At 38.3% G+C, this 10,265-nt stretch overlaps 2 protein-coding genes across 3 annotated transcripts; both read right to left on the minus strand.

Annotated features, from left to right (window-relative positions):
- Positions 1 to 952: 952 nt before the first annotated feature.
- LOC112182007 (E3 ubiquitin-protein ligase SINAT3) lies at positions 953 to 3,923 on the minus strand. The gene is made up of 3 exons (XM_024320434.2): positions 3,460 to 3,923; positions 1,889 to 2,275; positions 953 to 1,526 (listed from the first exon to the last, which is right to left on the minus strand). Exons 1-3 carry the CDS (start codon positions 3,658 to 3,660, stop codon positions 1,164 to 1,166), a joined length of 951 nt encoding a protein of 316 aa, XP_024176202.1. The 5' UTR covers positions 3,661 to 3,923; the 3' UTR covers positions 953 to 1,163.
- A 2,230-nt stretch (positions 3,924 to 6,153) lies between these two features.
- On the minus strand, positions 6,154 to 8,700 carry LOC112182013 (UV-stimulated scaffold protein A homolog). Of its 2 annotated transcripts, none has more exons than XM_024320443.2 (2): positions 8,407 to 8,700; positions 6,154 to 8,095 (listed from the first exon to the last, which is right to left on the minus strand). In XM_024320443.2, the coding sequence occupies exons 1-2, from the start codon at positions 8,599 to 8,601 to the stop codon at positions 6,353 to 6,355; spliced, it is 1,938 nt and encodes a 645-aa protein (XP_024176211.1). In that variant the 5' UTR covers positions 8,602 to 8,700; the 3' UTR covers positions 6,154 to 6,352. The 2 variants fall into 2 exon arrangements, with proteins under 2 accessions (XP_024176211.1, XP_024176210.1); XM_024320442.2 differs by having other exon boundaries at positions 6,154 to 8,140; positions 8,407 to 8,699.
- Positions 8,701 to 10,265: the final 1,565 nt, after the last annotated feature.

The following is a 10,265-nucleotide window of genomic DNA, read 5'->3' on the forward strand; positions in this document are numbered from 1 at the left end:
CCCTGCTGCACCTCTCTCAGTATCACATGAATCCAGAGAAGACTGCAGTCTGCAGAATAGGTAACTATCATGTCACCTCAGGCACGCGTCTTCTTATCAACCTTTCGAAGATTCATTTGGATCAAAATGTCTGGCTCGACCCTCGTCTATTCCAACCAGAAAGGTTTCTTACAACTCACAAGAATGTTGATGTTAGGGGCCAGAGTTTTGAATTTATACCATTTGGAAGTGGTAGACGAATATGTCCAGGAATATCTCTAGCACTTCAAGTTACTCAACTTACACTGGCTCATTTAATTCATGGGTTTGAAATTACAGCCCCATCTGATGAACCACTTGATATGGGTGAGAGTTCAGGAATAACAAACATGAAGATAACCCCACTGGAGGTCTTTCTCACCCCACGCCTACATCTTAAACTTTATGAAAATGTTGACTAGATGACTCGCAAGTTCTTCAATGTTAAGAATTACTGTGTTTGTGTCAAGACTGAAGTGCAACATATATTGTAATTCAAACAATCTTATCCAATTTCCTCTTAAGGATTTATATGCTGCAATAAAATTTTATAATTTGTATCATTTCACAATAATACCTTATTAGACTATAGTTATTCTTTTAACTTTAATTAAGCCACCTATATAGTGTAGTAGTTTAAGACTACATGTAGTCTTAAACTGAATGCTTCTACTTTCAAAACAAGTTACCTTATTACTACCTCCAACTCTCCAAGCCACACCTATAGAGATTAGTAGTTTAAGACTACATGTAGTCTTAAACTGAGTGCTTCTGCTTTCAAGACCATAAGTTACCTTATTACTACCTCCAAGCTTTCTAAAGCCTTAAAACTAAGATCTACCGTCTCATCTACTGCTATGTTTTGAAACTAAGCCTTGAATTAATCTCATAGAACAGATTAATTTGGCTTGTCATAAACTATAGAAAACCATTGAGTTGTTAAGCTACTCTTAATAACAGCGTAAATCAGGACAAAATATTGTATTTCAGCTACAAGGAAACTGGAAGCTTTAATATACTACATTTGGAAAGTGAAGCTTCCAGAATTGAAACTTCATAAATAGAGAAAGAATCCTTTAGCATCTACATTCACTAATAACATTAAGATAATGTTTTAGCACACGAGTGAAAGGGATAATCGAGAACTAACTACAGAGAGGTATGATGCAGGCACCGCCTTCTGGGTTCTGCTGTTCCTTCCATATCCGTCCTGTAACTCGCAGCTTCAGCTCTTTCCTATCCCCACCAGAGAAGAAAAGCGCCATGTTGCGCTGTATTATGAGGCCATCATGGCTGTCCCTAACCTTCTTGTGGCTATCCCTTATGCTTCTTGGATTTCCTTCCCATATGATCTTTCGGCCATTTCCTCCAACCTCAAGGCTGTAGGTGTAGTTACGAGCTTCTGTTTCATCCCCCATGAAACGTAGAAATGCCATGTAAACAGGAGCCATACCGAGCTGGAATGCTTCAAAATGGAGACAGAAGTACTGACCAAAGCAGTGGAAAACCTAACAAGGATGAAAAATAAAACGATTACTTCTCTATCTTGTAAATCAACCCATGATTTTTCTAGTCTTATATACTATCAAGGGGGATCCCATGACTCCTATATTCCCAGGCTTAGTCCGGAAAAATTGAACAAATCCGCTAAAGGTTACTTAAATGTTTAATAATGCAATTAGGATTTCTTAATCGAAGCAACCTAATAATGGATCAAATCCTAACAATAGAATTAACTAGCTCGTCTTCAATATCTTAGTAACCAAATAAGCATTGAAAAGGGTTGCATTCACATGTACTTCCTGATCACTATTTCATCAAAAGCAAAAATTTTAAAGACACACATATGCGGAAGTACATGCATACTTACAGTTAACATCCATGTGGCATTTTCTACTTCGCGGGGATTAGACTTAACGTAACGATGGTTAAAAGTACATCCAGAATGCATGTCCACCTTGTGGTCATCCCGTAGATGAGCAACAAGGAATGGAATATCCCCAACAACAGAGCAATCTGAACCGGCATAAGGACAGTTGTATGGTCTGAAGTTACAGACAGCCTCATGTTTCAGTTTACTATAATATGGGAATATCTCTGGGCACCCAAGCGAGCAGTACTTGCAAGGCAGTTCAAGTGATTCAGCTACCTTCTCCAGTGCTAAACACCTTATGTCACCAAGCTCCTGTCTACAAGTTGGGCACCGATTATGCACTCTTGTTTTACAGGTGGAACAAAGGGTATGCCCGTTATGGCACTGCAGAAACAAAATTTCAGAGTTAAACGCCATAAAGCTCCATCACTCTTAAAAGAATTTCACAAGCAGCTTCATAGTTTTAGAACAATCCCCTTGCTTGCCATCAACAACAAATCTTAAGGTAGTGATTGAGCGAGTATCTCTTGATTCAAATAACAATGAAATGAAACAAGATGAAAGGTAAAGAACTCCATTTGCCAGAGTAGAGAAAGTGTTGCTCATCCAAACTAAAGAAAGCTTCTACATCTGGAACTCATAAACTCACATTTCTGAGTATATATCACAACACTTGGTTTTTAAAATGCATCATATGCATTACACCTTCAAAAATATGTTATTGCAACCTCTACATCAAAGAGTTGTAATATGTTATTACAATTTATTGCATGAGAGAGAATTTACACCTCTCCTGTCCTCAAAGTAAATGAAAAAGATTACACAAATTCAAGAACACAACTAATAAAATTTTAGGAGCGCCAAAATGATTTATGAATGAATGATATGAGCAAAATGCACCCAATTCAAACACAAGCTTTTCAGCAATAAACCATCCATATACAATACCCAACAATTTGGAACTGTCACGACATTAACCTGCTTCATGTTACACAATCTCTGGGGACTTCAAAAACTCCTATTGTTGGTAATCCCCTTCCAAACCAACTGACCAATAAGAGCCTCAACAACGTAATCACCAACCCCATGTTTCTCTACACATACAATGTATTCGAATAAATTTCGTGAAACTTTGCACTCTGCTTGCTAGACTGTTACTATGAACTCCAAAACACACTTCAAGTTCAAATCTTTGATGATCACATAACTACAGAATAATACTAGGCCGAATTAAAACATTCCTGTTGAGTGTTCTGGCTAAACCAATATACAGTTCTAAGTAACAAGAACCAATGTAGTTTTCTAACAAGTTTCAGCCACTCATACTATCTTCTACTCTATTCCACCTCCACCCCACCCCATTTTCCAAAATCAAATCCCTCCCTGTTCAATTTAATCAACCTATATCACCCATAAAGTTCAAAACCCACAAAACTAATCTTCACCAACCTGTCAAATACATATCTTCACAACCAAATTGCACAAACCAAGACAAGCAAAACAACCCAAATGGCAAAAAAAAAAAAACAACAATGAACCCAACAACCAAAACCCATTAAAGCACAAACCTGATGGATTGGAGGGTACATTGAATTTGTGCAAACAGGGCATTCAAGAAGCTCATGAACACTGGTGGTTCCCGGAATGTTATTGCCATTGTTGTGAGGCTTTGGAACTGTAAATAACTGGCGAGGACGGCCGTGGATCTCGTCGTCGTCCATCAAATCCGACGGTGGAACAATCTCCATGTTTTCTGGGTCCATTTTCATACAGGGGAAACCAAAAACCCCGCAACAAAATTTGAAACGAAAACCCAAAAAGTTCAAACCTTTGGGAAAAAAGTTCAAACCATTGGGAAAATGTGTACCATATGATTGCTCACTGCAACGAAAAAGATCCAATCTTTGGATTCTGGGTTCTTCAGAAATGTGATTGCAACAAAGAATTGATGAAAAAAAAAAAAAGAGGGAAAATTTTCGATTCCAATGTGTCTACTGAGGAAGAAGAAGAAGAGAATGAAAAGGGGCACTTCTTAAAATGTTTTTTTACATGAGACTATGAGAGGAATGGAGAGAGAGAGAGAGAGAGAGAGAGATGGGTCACCGGCCGACTAAGGTGGGCCGCGTGATTGGGATTAGACGGTAAGTTTTTGTTGTTACGGGTATCAAGTGGTTATTAAAGGATTCAGTTATGAGGCTTTTCACCTTTCCCAACTAATTTCGAGTTTTATGAAGTAAAATTTGAATGGTTATAACAAGAGGTTTTATTAATTAAAGGGCTTTTTAGCTGTTGTTACAGTTACTGATGTAGTTATTGAACTATTAGGAGAGTGGAGACGACTATGGGTTGCCTCTACGGTGTATATATGGTAAAATACATGTAGAAGGGTTTCGAGTGAAGGTCTTTATAGTATATCAATATAGTGATACATTGATAGATAAATTGATTTTCATTTTAGTGGAGCATTTCAGAAAACTAATAAAAGTTAGTACTCTTACACTTTAGATATGAGAATTTCAAATTTTTATAATTACAAATTAGAATGAAAATGAACGAGCGGATTGTTAGAAGTGGATTGGCCAACAAAATCTCATCATTAAAAGTGAATTTGTTAACGAAATCTCGATAAAAATATACTTTGTAGATGAAATTTCGTCGAAAGAGCTAGGTATTTAATTTTTTATAAAATAACTTCTGACTACGTCACGACAAACATCTCATCGGTCAAAGTGAATTGCCAATGAGATGTCATCACTCATCAGAACATGTTGGCATCTAATTTTAAAATAAAACACACTCAATTGTATTGTTCTACAGCTTACAAGCTATCCTAAGCGCAAGACTTCTCAATCAAGTCATTGATAAGCATTGCTAAATAGATGAAGAATACGTATATTTAAATAAGCAACTTATGCCTTAATGGTTACCTAAATAAGCCTCCAATAAATATGAAGATTATACGCCTATGACAACAAGAACGATACTCTTAGCTTACCTCCTTTTGAATTATTTTTGAGGAGACTCAATACTTGTTATAAAATATATACACACACACATATATATATATATATACACACACATATATATAAAATTAAAAAAAAAGTGAGCTGTAAATTTTACTTTTATAGGAAACACATCCCTCAATAATGAATATCCACGTTTTAAATTTCATCTAATAATTCAAGGGGTGACTTGGACTTTCTAGATATCCACATCTCATCCATCAAAGTTCAAACAATTGGATCATAACTGACCAAAAGAAAAAGAACATTAGTGGGTCATTTTCATTATCCTTTAAACAATTAGGTCATATGTATTATAAGATGACACCCTTTTTTTAAATGGGAAATCCAACGTATCTTCCACGGGGACACTCAGACAAACCAAACTTTGTGGGAGTTTTTTTATGGCACTCATGTTTTTCGGTCGAGATGGCACTCATGCCTAGCAGATTTACATTATTACAGAAGTATAAAATCAACTCAGTGCTGCAAAGGTGGCTTAAAAGTTTCTAGTTTCATAACTCATAAACATGGTTATGCCTTTTACCTCATCCATTAAGTTATCAAATCAAATTCAAGTAGTTGATCATTCTGTTTATTGAAGAAATGAACTCTTGTTATATATCCAATATGTTACGTTGCTAGACTCGTATCTAATTAAAGTTGGATGACTTTTTTAAAAAAAAAAAAAAAAAGTTTGATGACTTGAAAGATAAAATGCCGACTTGATAATCCCTTGCTCATTATGTTAACTTGACTTCACACTTGCTCAAAGACAATGTAAATATTGCTTCCACTATGAAGACAGTTTGCCCACTAATACAGTAATTCTATAGGCACATTATATATTTCTGCACGAATTTTCATTGGAAAAAATCTTCCATTAATTTTTTTTTTTTAATTTTTTAAAGAGATAGATTACCGATTACCTTCCTTATTATGTAATATGTCATAATACGTTCTGTTCATCATAATTAAAAAGATAATAATGTTCTAGGGCACTAATAATGGCATAAGAGGTGACTTGACTTCACCGCTACTAGCATCTTTAATTCATCATCTGGTGCTATTGTAACCAACTAACCATCCAAAAAGTGGTTGAATTTAAAACTTTATGTAATATTCTCTTCGGCTTTGATTCTGGTCTGTACAATATAGATTTCAAATTGCTGTTACCATCTAGGATACAATAGTCTAAGAAAGCTACAAGCCAACTTCTGCAGAACAAAGCTCAAACAATAATGATAAAGAGACTGAGCATCAGCTATCTAAACTCCAACTTTTATTCATCAACTTCCCTTATTTGCATAATTTCCAAAAGAATTCGAATCACAAAAGTAACATATATTACAGAATCTGCAAAAAGACGTCTCCGTAGTTGCTAAAAACTAAACAAAGACAATTTACAAGTAAAACAAACGATCAGTAAAGACACAAGGGTGACCTCAAGTAAGAGAAGTCACCACTGATTCGGGAAGGCTTCTCTGTAATTAGTATCCGCCCCCAAGGTAAGCTGTCTTACAGTGGCAGCACTCGCTCGTGTGTTTAAAAGCCTCTGACCTAATCTATCTTTTGGTGTTTCTTTCTTCTTCAGCATGGCTGCAAGGGTTTTCTTTTTGTTTCTGGATGATGGGTTTGCCTCCAAATCTTCGCCAATGGCTGCAGATCTAGAAGTCGAAGCCATAGCAGCATCACGTAAAACCAAATCATTGTGTTCTCGTACTTTCGCAAGCTTTGCACGCTTCAGTGCCTGTTTATCAATTTCTCTCTTCCTTGCTAACTCTTTATCTTTCTCACGAACATTCTTCACGGCTTGTTTCGCCAACTGCTCTACTAGATTGTCCCCTGTGGCCCCTGTATCCAGAGTTGTCTCATCCATAGAAGGGTTCTGATTCAGAGGCTTCCCCTCATCATCTCTGGGAATAATGGGTCCATGAAATGGACAAATTCTCAAGTCTTTTCTCTGACAAAGTTTTCCATTACTTAATGGAGCTCGGCATGGTGGAATATCAACTTGCTTTTCTTTGTATACAGTAGCCTGAAGATTTAACTCTGCAATCTTATCTGCTGGGATAACTGCATCCTGATCTACTCTGCCCCAATGACTTTCAAGCTCCAAACCCCGGTGGTTAGCCAATACATCTCTCTTTGAACCCCAGTTATCCAAATAAGAGCCCCAGTTCACCTCTGGAGCTTCAGCCAAAAGCTTGCTCTTCAGAGGATCTAACTTGGCTACACCACCTTCACGACTGCGAGTTTTTTTGCTGTTTGTCACATTACCATGTGCTTTAGAAATTCTCTCTTTTACCTCATTGAATGTAGATGTAGATGTACATGTAGATGTGCATGTGGATGTCCCAGCAAGATCTTCAATGTTGTTACTGGGACGACTAGAACTCCCAGTCTCAACTGATCCGATATTGCCTTCCTCCCAAAAATCTTCTTCATCAGGATTTGCAGTGTTTAGAAGAGTGCAACCTGATTCTTCACACTTCTTCTTGACTGACTGAATATGATTCTGGATATCAATGAACTCCTTCAAATAGGAATCTCTGGACCTGTTATCATTCAGTTCAACCCTTACAAGAACAGTTATCCATTCTTGGACCGCAACCAAATGCTTTGTTAACAAAAGCTTGTAAAGCTCCCTGAGTGCATCAAAAACCACTTTGTTTTCAGTATTCTCATGAATTTTATCTTCTTCTTCCAACGTTTGCAAACGCAACTGCCGTAACTCATAAGAATGAATCTCTTCAAAATCTTCATCATCTAAAGGAATAAACTTTGAATGTTCCTCTTTAGCACGTGCAATTTCTAAACACTCCCCAATCTCATCAACCGTCGATTGTATCTCTTCCTTTATTGATCCAAAACTCCTCTCCAAACTCTGAAACTTCTTCAGCAAAATCTCCTTCGACTTCCTCTCCCTCTCCCTCCTCTCCTGCTGAACCCGCGCCGCATTTGCCTGTAGATTCGGGAACTGAAACTTAAGCGTGTTCTTAAGGTACTCAAACCCTAACCTAATCTGCCTATAATGAACACCATACGAAGCATTCCACTTCTCCAAAAACTCAATCGCCTTCAAACGCAGAGTAGCCGCAACATTTGCCGGAGCTGGCAGTGGCAAATTCCTTCTAAACCCGACGCTTAACGTCAACAACTGATCCATATTCTCAACCACAAGGCCTCTAAACAGCTTCGACCGCATAAAAAGCTCATCAATTATCAGCAGCGTTAAATACCTCACCTGCAACATTTCTATTTCAGCAAAAATTTCTTCTCTCCCATAAGTCATAATACAAAATAACCTAAAAGTTCAGCTCAAAACACAAAGATTACGCAACAATCCCTAAAGGATCATCAAGGTTTTGTCTTCATTTCTATAAAAACCAATTTGAATTTGACTAATTTGAGTTGATAATCTGGCAATGATTTTTTCGATTGATTAAGCTAATAAAACCCTAGCGAAAACAGAGTTGCAGAGAAATGAAAGACTGAGTTTTTTTGAAGGACCTGAGAGTGGTCGCGCTTCATGAGGTCCATGAGAAGATGGGCGGCGAGTCGGAGCTCGGAATCGGAGCGGCGGACGACGGCCTTGATTGCCTTGAGGAGGCTGGGGTCGACCTCTGGTTCGATTGACTCCGTTGCCTTCTCGATCAAAACCCTAACCTTCCCTCCTCCTCTTCCTCCCTCTTCTTCTTCCTCCATTTTGAGATTAAAGAATCGGCGATTTTTTGAGTTTTCAAAATTGGGGGCAGAAATTTATAGTGTGGGGTTATGTGGATCTTGGCGCTGAATTGGGGGTAAATTGTCACAGCCTGAAGATAAGGTCACGGAAAATCAAATCATCGGGTCTGGGCCTGTGACGTTGAGAACCGGAATCAGCCCATTTTCAAGTCCACTACTTTTCTTCTTTTTTTTGGTCTGTAGTCCACTACTTTAACTTGAGGGGGAGATGCTAAAATGCTGCCAAATAATCTCTACATGCATTCATTGCATCATGCATGCCTCGTTTATATGTGCAAGCCTTACAACTACGAAAAAAGAAGCCTCGCTATTAATACTTCGTCACAAATATGAAGGGTTGAAAATTGTGATGTACAAGCCTACAAGGCACCACTTGTGACACGGTGAGAAATGTGACAGCTAGCTTGGTGATTTGATCCTTTTTGAAAATTAGTAGTGACAAAAACAAAAATCCTCGCATTTCATGTTAAGTGAAAAATTTAGATTTTTTGTGACAATGTTTAATTGATTGTCACTGATATTTATATTAATATATGATGAGGATTCTTGTAATGTGCTGTTAATTTTGTTCGCGTGATTCCAAAATATGTCGTAGTGGAATAGCTGAAAGCGGCGAGTGAGGTAAGTGTTGTGGAGATGGAGGCATAGGACATAGCTAGGCAGTGAGTTAGTATTAATTAAGATGGTCGAGTTCGTGGTTGCTTAGTTAACACTTGACAGAATCGACTGGAGTTGAAAAATTGCACTAAGCTGCCATATTAAGAAAAAGAATCCTCTACCGATGCGATCGAACTACCCAAATAGCTTAACTCTCTTCCATCTTCCACCACTTGGTATTGATTGATCGATGTAGGAGGCGATCGAAGCAGGTACGATCAAATATGGCTATGAAGACTAATAAAGGACTAGAAATGTGGTTGAAATTAAATTGGGTTAGATTTGAACTGCTGGACATATTGTGCTACCCTACGACTTGATTAATATGAACCCGTGCTGATCGAGCTTTGTTCTTTTAATTGTACTGATGAACCTCAAAGTTTTGAGGAAGCTAATCATCTTGATGTATGGAAGCAAGCTATGGTAGATGAAGTTCAAGCTTTCCATGACAATAATACATGGAGTGTTGTTCGAATACCTAAAGGGAAAGGGAAGAAGGCTGGAGGCAGTCGTTGGGTTTACAAAAAGAAGCTTCATTATGATGGTTTTGTGGAGAGACATAATGCTCCTTTAGGGCAACTCCAACCTTGGGGTGCCAAACCTATTTTTGGGCCATTTTGAGACTTTGGATCTCCAACCTTTTGTTTTTGGGGGGTCTGGTCCTATAAATATAGGACTTGGACTCATTTGTAGTCTCAAATATGAGACTTTTCCAAGACCAGAACTTATCACTGTGCATGAGGGCCAGCCCACTTGCTGCCTCAGCCCACATGCCGAACCAACGCGCGGAACGAAGAAACTGAAGGAAACGCGAGCCAAAGGGAGAAGGAAGAGACAGCACGCGCGCTGGAGAGAGAAGATCGACTGCTTTCCGTCTACAACCGTGGGCCCCTCGCCTGCGAAGCTGTCCCTTGGTGACCGTTGGAATCCCCAACGGTCATGAAATGCACAGTCCAGATTGTTTCACT

This window comes from Rosa chinensis, chromosome 1, assembly GCF_002994745.2.
Source record: "Rosa chinensis cultivar Old Blush chromosome 1, RchiOBHm-V2, whole genome shotgun sequence".
NCBI lineage: Eukaryota > Viridiplantae > Streptophyta > Magnoliopsida > Rosales > Rosaceae > Rosa > Rosa chinensis.

What these genes read in the sequence shown, in the direction of transcription:
- LOC112182007 (XM_024320434.2), bottom strand. Translation starts at nt 3,660, where the DNA reads ATGAAAATGGACCCAGAAAACATGGAGATTGTTCCACCGTCGGATTTG. An exon ending in TGTACCCTCCAATCCATCAG is followed by an intron (nt 2,276 to 3,459) that starts GTTTGTGCTTTA and finishes TTGTTTCTGCAG; the next exon opens with TGCCATAACGGGCATACCCT. An exon ending in ATGCCACATGGATGTTAACT is followed by an intron (nt 1,527 to 1,888) that starts GTAAGTATGCAT and finishes CATCCTTGTTAG; the next exon opens with GTTTTCCACTGCTTTGGTCA.
- LOC112182013 (XM_024320442.2), bottom strand. Translation starts at nt 8,601, where the DNA reads ATGGAGGAAGAAGAAGAGGGAGGAAGAGGAGGAGGGAAGGTTAGGGTT. An exon ending in TGAAGCGCGACCACTCTCAG is followed by an intron (nt 8,141 to 8,406) that starts GTCCTTCAAAAA and finishes GAAATGTTGCAG; the next exon opens with GTGAGGTATTTAACGCTGCT.